Source organism: Apteryx mantelli, chromosome 4 (assembly GCF_036417845.1).
Source record: "Apteryx mantelli isolate bAptMan1 chromosome 4, bAptMan1.hap1, whole genome shotgun sequence".
Lineage (NCBI taxonomy): Eukaryota > Metazoa > Chordata > Aves > Apterygiformes > Apterygidae > Apteryx > Apteryx mantelli.
Genome location: NC_089981.1, coordinates 32,788,514 through 32,807,907, shown reverse-complemented (window position 1 = coordinate 32,807,907; position 19,394 = coordinate 32,788,514). Strand labels below are relative to the sequence as shown.

Below are 19,394 nucleotides of genomic sequence, written 5' to 3'. Positions count from 1 at the left end.
CCGCCCCCCCCCCCCCCGGCGCCGGCGCAGCCGCTCCCCGCCGCTGCGGCCCGCCCTGCGCCTCCGCCTGCGCCTGCGCCGGGGCTGCGCCTCCGCCTGCGCCGCGGGGCTCCCGGCGGCGCTGCTTCGCCCGGCGGCGGTAAGGCCCGGCGCGGCGGGGGCGCCGGGTCGGGGCCGGGGCGGCTCTCGTGGGCCCGAGCCCCCGGGGCCGCCCGGGCGGCGGTGCGGAGCCTCTTGGTGCCGCCGCTTCCCCGTTTAGCCCCCGAAGAAACGTTTCTGTGTGGCCGTTTAAGAGCCCCGGGGGCGGCTCGGTGCCTGGGGCCGCGGCTGCCGTTTGAGCGATGGCAGCGAAGGCGCTGTGCTCGGCTCGTGAACGCACCGGGCAGTACTGCGGTAAAACCGACGCCCGGCAGCGGGGGCACGGCGGCTGGTGCGGCCGCGTTGTTGCTGCGCGGTGCCTCGTACGGCCTCCCGGCAGGGCCTGCTGACAGCGGGCTCTGAGGACCGTGCCCCGAGCAGGCTGCAGCCGGTTCGGGGCGAAGGGAGCAGCCTGCGCGCTCGCCTTCCCGTGCGGAAGAGGGGCAGAAGGGGCGGGCTCCAGGCTCGCCCCGCAGGGCTGGCGAGGAGCTTGCCTTTAGCGGACTGCAAGGGGAAGGAGCCCGTGGCATGGCGCGTGAAATGGGGAAGGGGAGGGAGGCGCGGTGGGAAAAAAGCTTGGAGGAGGGTGGACTTAGGGTTTTGTTTTGGTTTTGCATCAGGTATAGAGCAGTGGGCTACGTTTGAAGTTAGCAGGAGCTGAATCATAGAACTGCATTGGATGATTTCAGCTTATTTTTAATGCAAGCGTGGTAGATTCTTATTTCTTTTGTGAACTTGAGCCTCCTTAGATTTTAGGTGGCTTTATACTCAGACCGATTTTGTATGTACTTCATAGAAGTGTGGTGAGGTTCATTAAATGCTGGTTTGCATCAGATGATTTCAGGACCTTTGATGAAAAGAACTAGTGCAAAATGTTTTACTTAAATTTTAATTTGTTATGTTTTCTCTTGCCCTTCTGTTTTTATTAAAAAATACTGGAGGAAAGTACCAAGAAGTAGACTCTATTCTGTAAAGAGTGAGAATTGTTTCTGTGAAATGAAAGATGATGATTTCATTTTTGAAAGAGGTATTGTCAAGCTTATTTATCCAGTAGAAAGAGGATTTGTTCTAGACATGTTCTGGCAGACAATCGCAGCAAACCAGGAGAAAAGAGTAGACTATTGCAACCTAAACTAGATCAACAAGTGTGCCTGTTTACCTCATCTGCTGAGAAGTCCTTTGGTTGAATGGCCCAGGAGTTCTTCTAACTTCTTTTCACAGCTGAAATGTGAAAAATCTTAACAAATGGTATTTAAATTAAGTTGTTGTTTTTAAGACTGTAGCTCTTGACCTGCCATTTTATGGGAAGTGATACTTCAGAGTGTAGTCTGTATGATAGGAATGATAGTCTGGGGGCAAAGCTGGGGCACAGTAATCATGAGACTGATTATCTTCTTGGCCCCTCTGTTTCTCTTCTGCGGGTCCTTGAGCAACTTACCTATCTTACCCCAGTTTTCCTGCTATAGGTAATGTATAATATTTCTGTACCTTTCTAGGGCTTGTGGGGTTAAAATGCATTGAGAGAGTGCAAGGCATATCACATGATACTGTGAATTATCATATGCGTTAAAGACTGAAGTAGGTCTTATCTGAGTTATCTTTGTGCTTCTGATTCTCATTTTCAGGTAGATGCTTTGAGGAAGAGAACATATAGGAAGATCAACAATCTAATCTTGTTGAATGAATGTGGAAACCTTTGTGATAACGCTTTTGTTTTAGCCAAAGTAAACAATGCATTTTCCTACTCTGTTTAACCTATCTTGCATTTTCTATTTCAGCCGTTGCTAAACTCTCATCTTCTAACTGCTTCTTTATCATCAGATCTTCTCATCCTCCTGCTGCTAGAGTGTCTGCGGTAACTGAGAGCTTCTGTCCTGCAGTCCCTCTGCTCACCAGGCACTTCACTGGTTTCCCTCCTCCGCTCTGCGTGCCTGCTGGTTTGGATGCCTTGTGTTACACCCAGCTGGAGGCATCTTTGCAGTACTTACAAGGGTGAGCTGGAGGTGGGGGCTAATGCATGAATGCACTGATGTCTTAGCTTTCCTGTGTAGATATATTCTGTGCTCTGTGTGCTTTGTTTTCTTGTCTACAGTAGAAATAACACAGTGCTTTAAGTGCTGTGTACTGTTGCGTATGTATGTGTGTCTAGCAAGATGATGATCCTGAGTCATTGCTGTAGAACAGAATAATAATTTCTTATATCCGCTGAGTCTTCTGGCTGTCTTGTAGAATGGCACTCAATTTAAATATTGATGGAGCAGAGTTAGTCATTACAGTGATTGTATAAAAAAATCTCAGTGCTATGTTCTATATTTCTACATTGTTGTTTGCTTATGCTGCATCCTTTCCAGTTTAATCCTTGACTCTGCAAGAATGTTTCTCTTAAGAGCAGTGAGGTGCTTCTGCAGGTTGTTCTCTTGCTGAGAGCTTGTTTCTTTCAAATTTTGAAAGCAGTGATCCTGGGATAGTAGGTGAAAGAGGAAGTTGTTGTTTTTCCAGGAGCTTTCTTTTTTTTTGAAACAGACTATTCCTGACTTCCCCCTTTGCAGAACTGTTTGATTTTAGTTATTTGATTGATTTAGAGATATCATGTGCTTTTTGATGGAGTTTCCTAGAACTGAAGTTTGAACAGTAGCTTCCTGTACGGTAGAGCGTTTTCAACGGCAAGACATGCAAATTACGTTCTTCAGAGAAAAAGCTGAACATAAAATAGGTGATGATAATGAACAGTGAGAAGTGCTTTTCAAGTGGCCATTTTTTCAGGTATCAGTAGGTAAACTGCATGTATTTGTGATGTAATATAAACATTATTTAAAATCTAACACTTAGTAAACTAATACTTTAAATACTATACAGGTTCATTACTGTTGTGTTTTTTAGCAAAACATCCTGACATCTTTATGCATAAATTGTGACTCTTGCATGGAAGGAAGTTATAGGAGTAAGATTCTATGTTAATTCTAGTCCTTTTCCTGCTTCTTAATATGTTTAGATGACCTAGATTTAAGTTCTGATCAGTTGAAACAGGTCAGAAGTACATTATGTTCAGAATGCTTTCTTATCATTATATAGTGGGGGAATGTCTCATTTGGCATAATCTTTTTGTAAATCATGTCCACAATACAACTCAAAACATGTTTCTTAATGCTCTTTCATAAGCAATGCTAAGAAAGAAATGTCTTTTTCTTCTCATCTGAGTGCATTATGGTAAAGGAACGATTTCAGGTTTTTGAGAACTTACCATTTACTTAATCTTTATTCCTAGTATCTGTGTTGAAAGCATTCTTTTTTGTGTAAGATGGGAAGTGAGTCACTGCATCCAGGTCCCCCACCATCATGGGAATGACATCATGTAATTCTTCATAAGATTTCTTCTATTCTTAATTTTTTCTTAATCAAGAGAACTGCGGGTGATAATTTCCCACACAGCCGTGTCAGAAAATGCTTATTCATTCTCTCTTTTTTTTTTTTTTTTTTTTCCTAAAAAGCAACAACTGAAAATGTCTCAAAATCCTGACAAGCCACATACAAGTGAAGAAAAGTTGAGTGTTTTGGAGGATGACCAAGAGGAGAGTGTGGACAATGTGGATCAGTCTGTCAGAAAAAGAATACGACAGAGTGCTCCAGGTTCACACAGAGATGATACACTGAAGTGTAAGCAAAATTGCTTTTTAAAAAAAATCAGAATTCTGTATTTTTTCCAGTGGAAACAATCATGGGGTTTTACAGCATTCTGTGTACGTTTGACTGTGTTATACAGTTAAATGCTGTATGAATCCTCATTATTTGCATTGCTTTGAAGCTGTTTGTAATACAAAGGTATTACAAACCCTTTCCTGTTACATTTTTTCCCCATTTTCAGTACTTCATTGTTCCCAGTAACTGTGTTGTGTTGAGCCATATGTATCTTAGATACTTTGTGAGAGTGTTTACAGGATAAAGCTCTACTCTAGTATATTGTAGCTGGATTGTTGCTACTGTTTGCTTTATCAGATGAACTTTCTGAACTGTTGCAGCCTTTGTTTCTACTGCAGGGTAGGAAAGTCTATTATCAACAAAATATGTCCTGTCCTCTTCCTTCCCTCTCACGTTCTCCTTCCCTCCCCAAATACAGATCAAAGGTTTAATGGTGCCTTTTTCTTGCTGTTCTGCTCAGTGGATTTATTTTAAATCTGAAACTTAATAAGCGTTGACTGGGCTGTGTGGGAATGTTTTCAATCCTAGTACCAGTTTTAGTGTCAGACAGTTCACAGGACTCTCATGTTGTGAGTTTATTCCTACAGCATGTTTGTCATCCTGCTTTTAACATGAGGAGCTGGATGTGAGATGACTGTTGATTATTTCTGGCAAATCTATAGATAAAACAAAGGGGATTTTTTTCTGGTCCTGGGTATTTGGTTCAAGGAGACAGAATTACTCAGATAACTAGTTCCAAATTTTTGCAGAGATTCTCAGCAGGTGACGTGCTTTATTTGTTGAATTCTTTTTAGTTTTTAATAGCTTTCATTATTGATTGAGGTTTAGTGTTGTGCGTAGTGTCATGCTATGCAGGGATGTTCCATATGGAGTTTATATTGCCATGTTGCTGGTTGCCTGATAGCAGATGTGGTGTATGTATGGACAGAGGTTATGGACGTGTGAAAGTAAAATGCATAGCACAGCCTTGTATTACACTGCACCACAGAGAAGTTGTTGGTCTCAAGTCCTCCCTTCCTGGAAGGGGGCGGGAATAATATGCGGATGAAGTAACATGGTTTAAGAGCATTCTTTGGTTTATGAAAGAGTCTCTTAGCTTTTGCTGCCTCTACTGCTATGGTGAAGTCATTTGGCAATGGGACAAGAGTATTCTCATTCAGCTGTGAACTTCGTTGTGCTGCAAGCTCTGCTCAGAATATCAGTCCTGGCTGTGCTCCCATAGTCACTGTGCAAGATTAAGCTCTAAGCAGAAGGAAATAAGGGTTAAAGAATACTGCATGAAAAGAATGAGGTACTCATGAAAAATTATCTCATTGTATGTATTATATACTTGGAACACCTTTAAATGGCAGGTGATGGGCATTTACTTTTAAAGGGCCTTTTCTGTGGTACTAGCCTAAGTGTAATCCAAATGGATTCTCCATTGAGCCAGTCACAATAGTTTGGCTAAAACATATCTCAGTGAACCCAGCATATGAAGATTCCTGGTTGGTTTGTTTCATTTTGGAGACTGATGTGTTACTCCTATGCCTGGACTGCAGTTGAAGTGAATGACCTACAGAAAGAGGAAGCAATCCCTTATGGCAATTCTGTTGTAGCTTTTTTCTCCCTTCAGCTCAGCTATATGTTTTCCGGAGGAGCTGAGATGGCCTTGGCCATTCTTGTCTGCCTCACGTGAGGACACTAATGATCCAGCTTCTCCTTTTTTTTCAAATAGCTGGCCCAGGGAAGAGCTGTGGTGCTTCTCTTGATTTTTGGCATGGCATTGCAGGGCCCCCGCGCATACCGCTTGCACTGATGCTAGCGCAAGGAGCAGGAATTTTTAGCACAAAGAATAGGTGGCAACAAGTTTCAGCTGGCTTCAGTGGGGACAAGATTGCTCCCCTAACCAGGACAGGCTGCACCTTTGGCACCGTCTTTGTCCGTATGTCTTCCTGCTTTTAGTGCAACTTCGTGCACCACAGCAATGTCGGTAGCCTCCGAGGCGGAAGGTGTTATGTAACCTGGAACAACTGGGACCAGTGATTTCCAGTGCATCCACGTAGCAAATAGTTTTCTGAAACTGTCACTGTCCCAGCCAGTGCTTTTCTACCTCCCAGATTTCTACAGTCAGTCACTACCGTTGTCTTCTGCCCAATGAAAACAGGCCTGTTTTTTCAGGTGTTATGCTTCCTCCTATACACTCGTATGCTAGAGAGTCCATTTTGAAGCTACTTGCCTGTCCTTTTCTGTTCCTGCCAGAGGAAGAAGCCTTAGATATCAGTGCTGGGACTTGGTCTTGATGTCTTTGGTCACTTGGGCAATAGCCTCTGGAAAAAAAGAGAGTTTGGAGTAGTGCCAGTTGCACTGGAAGTACTGAGAATAATCAGCCACTGGTGTGTTATTGCTTAACGTTGTATTGTTTAATGTTAATTGCTGACTGCTTTATAAAGTCATTTCCTTGAAAAACATAAAATTGAAATGGCAACGCCTGCACATAACTGGGGAAACAGTATGGTGAAATGTTGGCATTTTTAATGATCTCTCCCTATGGTATGGAGAAAGATACAGTTAAGCAGTCCTAAAGAAGTGGTGGGTTTTTTTGTTTGTTTGTTTGTTTGTTGTTAATGAAGAGCTTGATGGAACTTGGAAGTAATTGACATACTGAGCCCAAAACATTAACTGAGGTTCACTTCTTTGTTTTCTGTAATATTCCAAACCTGTCCTGCCTGCCAGCTGCTGGAAGAGGAGGGGAGGGAAAGGAGAAGAATCTTCAGTGTCCAAAAGTATTACACAGGCTCTTTCCCACAGATATATACTGATAACTATCTGACAGTTTAATTTATGTTACAGCTAGTCCTCCTCGGCTCGTGTCAATAGAAGAGCTAATGGAAACAGCTAAGGGAGTAACCAACATGGCACTAGCACATGAAATTGTTGTTAATGGAGACTTCCAGATAAAACCAGCTGAATTACCAGAACACAGGTAAGACTGTTACCAAATACTTAAATAAAATTTTTGTTTGTGGGACTGCAGAACAGCTGTAATGGATCAGATAAAAGGTCTGTCTAGTATCCTACCTGGCAGTGCCCAGTAGGAGATGCCTAGGGAAGAGCATAAGAAGGTGGTAAGCGTACAGTTCTGCTTCCCCGCAAGTGTATGCACGTGAAGAGTGAGCCTCTTGGAGTAATTCCTTGTGCATGTGTGGGTGTGGATCCTGCTGTGGGGCGGTTCCTGCCAGTTCCCCCCTTGTCCCAGGAGCCCGAGCCTGGGATCTTCTGGAAAGCTGAGTCTAGCTGCAGGAGCAGGTAGTGCTCTTAGCATCTCTTAAGCTTTCACTGCCCGTAGGAATAAGATGAAACTGATTCTTTCAGCTTTTTTTGAGCCTAGTACCTGTTTGTGGGGATTTTTGGGGGGAAGACATTGCTACATTTTATTAGGTTAGTCCTTGTTCCTCTTAAGTTTGAAGGCTTTCCTCCTCAATCTCACCTAGAGTAATTCCACTCTGGAGTAGGAGAGGGTGGAGGGAAGATAGGGAAGGCCTTGATGTCTAGTTGGATATTGGCCAGTGTAGCTGACGCAGTCCTGTAACAGGATTTCGCATCAACAATGCTTCATCTGCTGTTCCTTTTCCTTTTATACACAGATACAGAGAGAGATGTGGCTGACAATGTGTTTCTTGGGTTAATTTGTGAAAGTGAGTGCATATTTCAGGAAAGAGACTTGGTCCGAACTGGAACCAGAAGGATTGTCTTCTGTAGATGTCACAGCTATTCTGCTTCTGAGAGAGAGACACCAGAGACCATCTGTGCCTGAATAACAGGCTCTGTCTCATCATTCTTGTTTTTGCCCCAGGTTTGAACAGGTCAGCCATGGGTGTTTGTTTGCCCAAGTATAGCTCAAAGCATATTTCATCTCTCTTTTTGAAACAGGACATGAACTCGAGGATTTTTATGGTTTCTTCCTGAAGCTTAAGGGACATTAGCAAGGCAACTGCAAATGAATTTTCCTTGGTATACGTTTTTTTTTTTTTTTTTTTTTCCCATTAAAGCCAGAAGCTGTTTTAGTATTAATTTCAGCTCAAACTGGCAACCCCTATGAGAGCTGTTTGTTTAAGGTATGCCCGTGCTGTATGCAGGCACTGGAACTACGCAGGGGTAACAGTCTGCTTCCTTCCCTAAGCTATTTCTTGCCTGATTCTGGGACACAGCCGCCTATCATGCTGGAACGTTAACTTCATGAGTGTTCCCAGAGCATATGGTACGGATGGCTGTTAGAAGACTGGCAGTGGTTGTTCTCTGTAGAAATTGGTCGGACCAAGAGGAAAGAGCTGATGCCTGTCTCCACCAAAACAAGGTGATTGTGGTTCCTGTTAGCACTGAGAGGATGTCGCCTGCAACTTGAATTGTCCCTGACTGAAGAGGCAGTAATTCTAGCTCTGACACCAGCCTATTATACCAGTGGTATTACTGTTAAGGGCTGTGGACTGCTAGATAATGAGACAATGATAATCCAAAAAATGTGCATGCGCTGTTAACTATACTGAGCCTCACAGTCCCAACAAGAATTGCCTTTGGTAGGGCTGAACAGAGCAGGTGAAGGTCCCTGTTATACTTTGTTCACTTGCCTCAGCGCCTGAGTTGGGAGGCAACAGAATCATGTCCCCCTTAAATGCTGAGGACAAATTTGCATTTAACTGAGCTAGCACTTGACAACAGACATCTGTTGTCCATCAAGACTCATGTATTTTAGATTTCAAGCAATGAGTTGATCTGTCTTTTCATCACTGTCTCTCAGTGTCTGCCTCACCTGCTAGGCAGACCGAAGCAGTGGTGTCCAGTCCTTTTTTGTTGCTTTACTTCCAGGTCGTGTGCAGTTTACGTGTGGTCTGATTCTGGCTCTGCATCTTACACAAATGCTGGCCCTGAAGCGAGCATTTGGAAGGGTCACCTGAGACATGCAAAGCGTATTCTTCCCATTCTGTACTTAATATACTTAAATATTTTTTTGTGGAAAGTATAGCTTAGGATCCCCCACAACTTGAAGGTACTGAAGAAAGTGTTTGAAGGCAAAAACAGTTGTGATTGTATTTGCAGTCGTTTGCACTTGCAGTAGAGCATGTATTGGCTACTCTCAGGGAACCACAGCATGTAAGTACTCTGGGGAGATGCTTGAACCTCAGTGGCACCTGGAGTAAGAATCCTGGGAATCCGTGGGATTTGGTGCAGACATTCTTTGTGTGTGTGTGTGTGTGTGAATGAGCATTTTATGTTTTTTCTTCAGTGTTGAATTCAAACCTGGTGTGAACAGGAGTGTGCCTACTGAAGTGGAGTAATTTTCAATATTTTGAATTAGAAATTGGTTACTGGAACAGTGGAATTCATTTATTGTTTGTACCAACTGAATGGGGCCTTTAACTCGGAATAATCTCAGCATTTGAGCTGAAATACAGAAGGTTTTGTATCAGGGAATTATTTAATTTCTCTTAGGTTTGCTTAATGAATTTTACTCAGTAGAATTGTATTATTGAAGTTTTGCAAAGAAACATCAGTACTGTTCTTTTGAAGAGAAACTATAATTTTTATGCTTTTTTTTCTTCTAGTGGTCTATTTGAGAGATAGCATTTGACAGATGCTTTCAAGGATTTAATCGGTAGCCTTCTTTGCTTGTGTGTAGCCCTTTATTGGGATATGAGCCATTCCAAATCCTACATCTGGTTCCCCCCTCCTTTTTTTCCCCTCCCCCCTGAGTAGCTTAAAATGGTAGATTTCTTCTCTGTTAATCCTCACATATTCATTACACACACTGTTCTTAAGGAGCTGTGGGTTGCTACATAAGGTGGTTGCGGAGACAAGTATTGCCCTTTTTAACTGGTTGTGTTTACCCACAGCTTGGAAAAAAAAGTAAGAGATATTGTGCACAAAGCTTTCTGGGATTGTCTGGAAGCCCAGCTAAAGGAAGATCCACCAACATATGACCATGCAATTAAACTGCTGGGAGAAATTAAAGAGGTAAGATGCTGTGATATCAAAGCAAGTTATTGAATTTGTGTAGCTGTGCTGATATGAACAGGCAGAAGTGTTTGAAATGTGGCTGTTCATAAAGGACTCTCTTGATCTCTTCATTACTACATTATTTTCTGTGAACATACGTAGATTGTATACTCCCAGAGGAAAAATTTAAATGTAAAAAAAGAAAAAAAAAAAAAAAAAAAAGGCCAGATCATTTAAGATTAATAGAAGTAACTAATACTGGTTTCGTAATTCCAAGCTTGCTTCGTATTGTGACAGTGGCATTAGTTATGGAAGCACAGAGATGCCCCAGCATGGATTGACAAAGCCAGGCACAACAGTCTTTAAGATGATGTGTACTACAAAGCATTTACCACTTGGGTAACTTCGGTATCATGCAGAATGAGGTGAAACGTTTGAATTTGGAGTTGGTAAATGACTCTATGGCTTTGTTAATAAAATTGAGATTCCACTTGTAAATGGCCATTAGTGCAAATAAAAAATGGTTCAATAACTGCTTTAGTCCAGTAGCGTTTGCTATGTAGAACTAATGCACTGTTAAAAACTTTCCTTTTCAGACTCTCTTGTCTTTCTTGTTGCCTGGTCATACTAGACTAAGAAACCAGATTACAGAAGTTCTTGATCTGGATTTAATAAAACAGGAGGCAGAAAATGGAGCCCTAGACATTTCTAAGTTGGTAGAATTTGTTATTGGGATGATGGGGACCCTCTGTGCTCCAGCTCGAGATGAAGAAATTAAGAAACTGAAAGATATTCATGAAATAGTTCCTCTGTTCAGGTACTGAAATGATATTTATTAGTTGTGTTGAGAGTCCTTTAAATAACTGTAGATGTGTGTGCAGGTGTGGGATGGGGGGCAGTTCTCTAGGAGGGTAACTTGCTAGTCCTCCTAGAAAAAGCAAGTGGAAGGGAAGGGAATATAGCTGTGGGTGCAAAGGGGAGAGATGCTCCAGAAGTCAAGGACCCTCTTGGTTCTGATGAATTGGAGTATTTGTCTGACTCCTGCATGTCACTGAAGGGCACTTTCTGAAATGTTGCAGATGAATGGTTAGTTTGCTTTTTCTGCTGTTTTCTGCTTTTTCTTTTAATACCTTCTGCTGTTGGTTTTAAATTTGGACACAATCAGGAGCATAGGAAAAAGTTATTGTTGTTCCTCAGCCAGTTCTTTCTTTCCCTAAAAAAGGGAGCAAACATACTGGATCTGGGAGCATAGAGGAGGTTTCTGCTTTGTCACCATCTTTCTGAATAAACAGCTCAAGCTTTCAGTAGTTAGAGGAAATCCTATTATCCTTGTTGTTTTATCTTTTTATGTCAAAACATTTTCTAATTTGATAAGCTTCCAAGAGTAAGGGTTGACCTGACAGAAACATTGCTAGCAGGAATTTGGTTGCTTTGAAAAATTTTTTTTTTTCCCTGGGGCCTGATTCTTTGATTTCCACTGACATTGACTGTTTAGGCTGCCAACAGAGGCAGTATGCTAGCTTTGAAACGCAGATGCCTGTCTGTGTATTCAACATATGATATTGCACATCCTGGGAAATAAAATCTCTGGAGCTAGCAGTGTTGGAGGCTTTCTGGCAGAAGAGCAAGTTTTATTTCCTACTTGGAAGAGGTGCATGAGTGTATGTGCCTGCTTGCTCACTCTTTCTCTCTGACTCACGCTCTGAAGTTGTTAAGCACACTTAATGTTTTGCATGCATGTTTTTGCTCTTTCCTTGGACAATCTGTAATAAATCTTTTAAATAGTACCTCTTAAACATCTGTAGCCCTGAATAACTTTTTCTGTTTGTTTGTTTAGAGCAATTTTCTCTGTGTTAGACCTAATGAAAATGGATATGGCAAACTTCGCTGTCAGTAGTATTAGGCCAAAATTAATGCAGCAGTCTGCTGAATATGAAAGAAAGAAGTTTCAGGAGTTTCTTGAGAAACAGCCAAGTATGATTTTGTTTCTTTCTTTCTTCCCCTCTGACATCCCAGTAAACTGTGTGTCTTTGCTTGTGTATCACAAAAAGAAATTACATTTTATCTTATGCTCTGTAATTCATGTGGTAAATGAAAGCTTGTGCCCCAAAACTATGGTTTGAAAAACTATACTGGTACAACATTTCAGCACTTAATACGGTGGAGTTTTGTTTCATTTGAATAGAGTGTATGACATAATAAATCAACACAAAATGCTTTAGAACTGGAGGTCTTCGGACTAGGTTTTTTTAGCATAATTAGCAGGCATCATCTTGCCTCTGATTTCCTGCATCTCTGTGGTTTTGGTTTTGTTTTGGATGTTCTGATTGATGCTGTAAATAAAATACATATCAGTAACTGATATCATGGGTATTAGGAATAGCAACTTAACGGGATTATTTGGAAATTAATGATGGGAAAAAATAGCTTTGAAAACAAATTTTCTTACCAAGACTACTTTTTTTTCCCTCCCTCTTCCAGATTCTTTAGACCTTGTCACGGACTGGTTGCAAGAAGCAGCAGATGATCTTGTAAAGCTGAGGTGTAAAAAGTTGCTTTCCCACTGCAGTGATGATGATGGTGCTGCTGGTGGAGCTTCTGCTTTGTGCTCCACTGCTGTACAAAACCAGGCATATCTAAAGCTCCTAAAGTGGGATCATGTGAACAGGCCTTTTCCAGAAGTAGGTGTTTAGCAGAGAAATTGATTTCTATGTTCTACTACTTTTGTATTTCTGGGATATAATGGAAACTGTCTGGATTTGTAGCCTTGCCACAAATACAGTACTAGAAGCTTTATCTCTTGATTGAGACTACTCATAGCTCTCTTAATAGGGTAAATTCTTTTTCAGCTCTGAGACTTAGCTGAAAAAGAGAGGAGCCAGCTGTTTTGTTTTGTTCCTGATGCTAACCTGCTGAGCAGGCAGTTGCTCTTTTTTTGTGCCTTTGTCTCCTCTCCCGTAGCTTATCTATGCCCAGAAGTTGCCAGGGATATGGTGGGTCTCCTGTGTGTGTGCAGTGCCTGGTGTTGAGGCCGCAGTTCCTTTGGGCCTCCAGCCCCTTGCTCTCCTTTGTAGATGAATGGTCTTTTTATCAGGTTCTTATGTGGGACATAGTAACTGTAGAAGAAGAAAACGTGTTGCAGGGAGTTCTGGGGTAAATGAGCAGCTGTTTTAGTAAGTGACTGAAGGTGGAAACTCTGACTTTAGTAGCTGTTTTTCATAGCACCGTCCCAGCATAGGTAACAGAGGTTGGGAATTGGAATAGAATAACATAGTTCTTTGCCTCTCTATCATCACACGGCTGTTTCTCTTTGTGCTTGGGAGGTTAAATCTTTGGTTCAAAATCTTTCCAACAACCCTTTGACTTGGGGCTAATTTGTACATTTCAGATTTTTGGAGCGAAAATAAAGGTGGGTTATCCTCTGTAAAAGCTGGCTTTCTGTGTGAATCTGATGTCCTGAACTCATTGTTATGGAGCAGAAAAGCCAGGAGCTCATGCTGGGCAAAATAATCAGCTTTTTGTGCATCTAGAAAGAACTCTTTGAAACATACTTATAGAAACCACAAGCAGAAGTTTTTATTGTCTCTGTGTTCCTTCACGTGTGTTTGAGATTGTTCGACAGGAATTACAGTGAATATATCTTTCGTTGCTCTCTTTGCTATATCTTAACCCCAATAGTGTTTCTTAAAAGAAAAATCTGCATTTTCAGGTTTTGACAGGGGATTAAAACTGATTTGCAATATAAACTCAGTAATTGAAAGGTAGAATACAAGCCATCTTTTAAATGCTTTTATTCTTGAATTTTATTAGTGAATTAATGCAATGGTCATGAAAGTGAGAAAATAAAACAATTGACAATAACATAATACAAATTTATCAGTACAGTACAAAGTCACCTTCATTTTGAACTGCTGTTATTCCAGCTGGTTCCCCCTCCCCCCCCCCCCCCGGGAAGTCCCTTATTTGGTGCCCCCTATAATGGACCCTTAGTGAATTTCTTGTGCCTTTCCCAGAAATGTCTGGTTCTGGTCACTGAGTCAGCATGTCAAATTAGACTAATTTGGTTAAGTAGGCTTGTGTGTTTTATGTCATAAAGCAGAATATTACATTATATCTTCAGTGTAATATTGTATATTATATGTTAACATGTGCGTGTTTTTGTATTTTCAACCTCCTGAAATATTTTGGAGTGAAGAAATGGTAGTCGTAACCTAGCTTTTATCTGTAAGATTGAATCATAGAATAGTTCAAATTGGAAAGGACTCTGGAGATCAGCTAGTCCAACCTCCTGCTCAAAGCAGGGTCAGCTAGAGCAGGTTGCTCAGGGCTGTGTCCAGTCAGGTTTTGAATATCTCCAAGGGTGGAGACTCCACAAGCTCTTTGGGCAACCTGTTACTGATGGGTGCAGCTTTAAATTTCAGTTGATTGTATCATAAGCACTTTTTAATGCAAACTTAGTGTTATAGCACCCTGGAAACTAAGGTTTAAGAGTGACTTGGTAAGCCTTCTGCAGAAGACGGAGGGAAAATGCATTTCTCCTGGCTTCTAGACATGCTATTTCAGGGCATGGTGTGCTGGGTTTTTCTCAGCCTAGCCTGTGGGTTTTCGTATGGCTGTTTCTTCTGTCTAGTTTGTAAATGCTATGAAAGAATTAAGTTTTCAGAATTACCTAAATTATGTTATCTGGCATGGCAATGTCACTTCACAGCCCAGCATTCTGCATTTATCCTCTGCTGGCTTTCTCACTTCTTCGCAGACTGTGTTAATGGACCAGACCCGTTTTCAGGAAATACAGCTGGAGCTGGAACAACTCCTGTTGACCGGGACTGTCCTTCTGGTCACGTTCAGCGCAGCAGGCTCAGCACTTGCTGGTTTACCTGGATTTGCTGAGAAAATCAAAACCATTATCAAGGTGCTGTTGACAGGAATGCATCTTCCGTGAGTATTGAATAATCCTAGTCACACAGAGGCAGGTGTAATTTCATTTTGACCCTAGTAGATAATCAGTTTAAGCTTCTCTTTGGCTGTAGACCATAGGGTATGTAGAGGAGGTGATAAGGGCTTTTTATTAATCCAGGCTGACACTTTTTGTCCAGCTTACTAATACAGAACTGTCTGTTTTGGCTCTGTTCTTTTCCAATGTATGCATGCTCCTTTTTTCAAAGTATTTGTTCCCTACAACGCCTGGTTGGCATATGAAGCTAGAGCCTTGTGAGTGCAAGCAGCTAACTCTGCTCACAGTTTGGGCCAGTCTCCCTTGGGTTGTCCGAGTGCAGTACAGTAAGGTGCTTGTGAATTTGGAATGATTCCTGTACACACTGTGGGTTGACAGCTGTTTTTTATGTTAGTCTGAATTGTCTATATAGACAAAGTCGGCTCTTATTTGGATGGATTGTTCAGGTTGGAAATCTTTAATGCTATCCCACCTTTTTGTTTTATGTCTTAACTTTATTTTTCATATATATAAAATACATTGTGTTCTTTATAATTCTTGCTTTATCTGGGTTACTCTTCTTCCATTACACTTGGTAACTGAGGCAACTCTAACTGGATAGTTGTTTTTAAAGGTGGAAGAAAAGTGAATAACTAAAATCCTTAAGTAATGCTCTACTCCACTTTCTCTAGCTCCTTTAACCTAGGGGAATCCTTGGCTACCATCAGTGAAAAGGTGTGTGCTGAAGTTAATAACTGCCTTTCCCAGCACGGGTTTACACCATTCACGCCTGGGAGAGAGACTGTGCTTAAAGGACAAATCCAAGCAGTGGCCAATCCTGATAACACCATATGCAAGCTAATAGGTATGCGTTGATAAAATACGGTCTGTTCTCAAGTGACCACGCTTCTCTATTTGTAAACTGCTGGTGGCAAGTCATGCACGCTCTTCTCATTTAATGTTTTAAATACTTGTTCACTGTGTTCAGCTTTCCTTATGTGAGATTATGATCTTTCTGACTGACTGTCTCTTTAAAAAACAAATCAAAACCCTTGATCCAATTTTTCCAGATTCTCGAATTCAAAAGTTTCTGGAGAGTTATCTTGCCTCTAGTCATCAGAAATCACTACCTGCTCTTCCTGGAGGATTAGGCCCTATTCAGAGAGAGCTGGAAGAGATTGCTGTCAAGTATGTTCGTCTTGTCAACTACAACAAAATGGTCTTCAGCCCTTACTATGATGCAGTCCTTGGCAAAATACTGACTAAGGAAGACTCTCAGCTTGTAGGGAAGTCAGAAGAATCATAAAACCAGTTTGTATGCTACCGCTATGGTACTAACTAACTTTGTCTGCTATTTTAAAAAATTGCACCAATATTTGTCTAGAAAAGCAGCTTTCCATTTAAACACTGGTTCTTTTAATTCACTAGTGGTGATTGATGAGAAAAATACATGAGTTGCGGAAGGGGTTCTGAAATGAATGATGAAAAAGAGATGGATTTTTAATATAAGTATGCAACCTGGGGGATGTCTTGGTAGTCTTCTGGCTGCAATTTTTAGATTTTGAGCAGATGCTAGGTAGGACAAGTTTGACAACCAAATTTGTCTTTAAATGGCTCATTTTGGGGCATTTTACTCTCTAATTTACCATGAAGTTAGTTGTTTAGTTCAGAGCGGGTTAGCAATGGTTCTTCCCAGCAGGGTGATTTGGCTTAAAAAACCCCTTACTTTAAAGACTAAGGCAGTAAGCTAAAATTCTAGATATGAGAAATTTTAACAGGCAAAAAACAAAGCCAAACAGCACTTTATTGTAACATTATAGTTGTTAGTATGGTAGACTACTAGTTTCTTCTGCATTTTTAATAGCATTTTTTTGCTGTTTACCTGCAGATGTTACAAAAAATATATTTTTGTAGCAAGTTTTCTGGTTATTGGGTAACTGTCCTCTGCTATGTACAGTACTTACAAAGGTGGCAATCTTATAGATTGCAGCTGTATTTATTTCTTGTAAAGACTTCAGAAGGGCAGAGCTAAAATGTTTTGATAAAAGTGGCATTTCTTACCTTTTTTTTGCTAGTAGTTTACTCCTTTTTATGTGAAATACTAATTTTAAAGTGAATCTTTGTCATTTTCAGAAGGTGGATTTAAAATGTGTGATTCTTTTAGCTGAAAAATTTTACTTGTTTTTAAAACTACAACTTGAGATGGTTGCATATTCAATCATGTCTTCAGAAATATCCAGGAAGTGCAGAGCACTATTGTCAGAAGTGTAAGTAAGTGATTTTAAACATAGAGTGGGAAATAAATGATGTAATGTTGATTTGAATACACAGGGAGTATTTTCAGTAGATTTTTTTCACTTTGTAGAGATGTCCTTGAAACTTAAAATATTTTTAGAACTTGAATTTAATTAACTACATGTTGTATAGATGGGTGTTCACAGAAGATCTCAATGATCTTACAGCCTTTATACTCTAATTTCAATAATCATGTCAATCTTGAAATTACAATATATAATATTTAATAACTTAATACTGTAATTTTAGACTCAGTTAGGAAGTACATTTGAAATTCTCCTCTAGTTGAGTACAACACTGTATTACCATAGTCAAAATGTGATGATTTTATGAAAGCAGAGTTCATAGTCATGAACAGTGTCCCAATATTAGAGGCTGTATCCAAAAGAAAATATTGTCTCTTAAAAAAAAATTACATTAAAAAAAGCAAGCCCTTTAATGTTAACTTCCAGCTTCGTTTTATTGATCAACTAATTGATCAAAATAATAGAACTTGTAGAAGGAGGTACTTGATGATGAATCGCTGTTGATGCTTCCCTTTCTAGTTTCCCTTTAAATGTCAGCATGGATATAGCTGCAATAACTTTGAGTAGGGAGGAAGACAGAATAAGAGAAGACCTTTTACTTGATATTAGCCTATGCAACTATAAAACAAGCTTTCCTCATTCATTACAAAACCCACTTCCCCCAAGAAAAAAGTTTTGTAAGAGATCACTAGTTCAGACAAGTGATTTTTTTGCCTATGGCCAAACTTACTCAGATAATAAATTGAGTATCTTGCTTTGGATCTTTGGTAACTCAAAACTGAGCTGGTCAGTTAGTTAGCCAGAAAAAAAGTTCTAAGTAGGTTTTTGGTGTTGTCTGCTGTATTTTGTCTGATTTAACAAAGGACCATACAAAGGTCTTCAGCATTGCTGCATCTGCTTACTGTACCTTGTTATTAGTGCAGACTTCACCTTGAAATAAAGCCTGTAGCTTTGCAGCTCCACAAAAACTAGTTTAATAGTGTGGGTAACAAAAGAGCTACCCAAACCACTTTTGCTAGAAAGATTTAAAAGAAAAAAAATTTTTCATTTTTTTGTTAAGTAGGGGGGGAGGCTCAAGCATGTGAAGAACAACAGCAAAGGGCAAACAACACAGGAAAAAAAAAAGCCTATGGAAAAAGTGTCTGATGCCAGAATGAATGGGACTGAAAGGATAAGAAAGATTATACTTGCTTAATCTAGGAGATGGCGACTTCAAGTTCTGAACTTGAGCATCCAGGGGGCCAGGAGGGCCAGCTCCTGCTTGTGCTGACATCCAAGCATGGACTGTGCAGCTGGTAGTGCATGTATGTTGCTCACAGGGTCAATGCAGTAAGTAAAATCCCAACTCTCTTCTCAGCAAGGGTTTGCTCCTAAGGTTTCATGGAGAAAACAGTGCAGGCCCCACATCTGGCTTCTCTCTCACCTTTGGGTGTTACACGCAGCGGGAAACGACTGCCTCAGCGGTTGGGTTTTGTAGGCCTTTGCTGTTATTACCTAATACTAAATTTAAAGATCCAAAGTGACTGCAGTAAATGCCCACAACTGCAAGTCTATTAGTGTTTTTCCCAGTTTTATTTATTTATTTTTTAAATGATAGTCCATTTCTCTAAGTCATCTTTAAAAGACTTGCAGATATTGGCAAGTGGCCAAGTAAAAAAAACAAACAAACAAAAAAAAACCACCACACAAAAGCTAGCATTGATAAGGCCAGGCCCTACCTCCCTATGTGAATATTTATGCGGTTATATGTATGCTGTTTTACCTCTTAGTCTGGTAGATAGCAGCGCTGACCTATAGTCGTCTGTCCTCCTGGTGGTAGGAATGTCTTTCTACTTGTCTGAGTATCTTATTTCCCTATAGTTCATAGGGGTTCTTACAGTCTTATGAGGGTGCAGTATTGCACAGTCAATTACAAGTTAAAATCTAAAGTATGCATAGGAAGTGCTTCAAAAGTTCATATACCATTTCTGTTAGCTTGTTTGAAAATAACAGGTTAAACTATGTAGCTAATATATTAACATTTAGCTTTATACATTATTAAATAGAAGACCAATGCAGTTATCCAGGGCCAGATTGTGTTAACTAATACTCCTGGACAATCCACATTAGAACTATGTATTGAAATTGTCTTATTATGCTGTCTTCTTTAAACAGTCATGGCATTAAGAGCAAAAGTATACTGTATCTTCTAGAAACATGGAAGAAAAATTAATTCTAGTATATATGGTCTGATCAGTTTCCTGTGATGGTTTTAATTCTTATTAACATCGCTTTTGAAGTAGCTGAGTGCTATTTAGAAAAAAATGTTTGAATAAAACCAGAATAAGGCATGA

At 40.6% G+C, this 19,394-nt stretch overlaps 1 protein-coding gene across 8 annotated transcripts; it reads left to right on the top strand.

Moving 5' to 3' along the window:
* The first annotated feature begins 81 nt into the window (after positions 1-81).
* TCP11L1 (t-complex 11 like 1) lies at positions 82-19,391 on the top strand. 8 transcript variants are annotated; one of them, XM_067296183.1, is made up of 11 exons: positions 82-139; positions 1,960-2,130; positions 3,627-3,792; positions 6,667-6,799; positions 9,705-9,825; positions 10,404-10,624; positions 11,645-11,781; positions 12,289-12,488; positions 14,564-14,745; positions 15,433-15,605; positions 15,811-19,391. In XM_067296183.1, exons 3-11 carry the CDS (start codon positions 3,639-3,641, stop codon positions 16,044-16,046), a joined length of 1,557 nt encoding a protein of 518 aa, XP_067152284.1. In that variant the 5' UTR covers positions 82-139; positions 1,960-2,130; positions 3,627-3,638; the 3' UTR covers positions 16,047-19,391. The 8 variants fall into 8 exon arrangements, with proteins under 8 accessions (XP_067152284.1, XP_067152285.1, XP_067152282.1 ...); XM_067296184.1 differs by lacking the exon at positions 82-139 and adding an exon at positions 720-1,386; XM_067296181.1 differs by lacking the exon at positions 82-139 and adding an exon at positions 720-1,386 and having other exon boundaries at positions 1,764-2,130.
* The last annotated feature ends 3 nt before the right edge of the window (positions 19,392-19,394 follow it).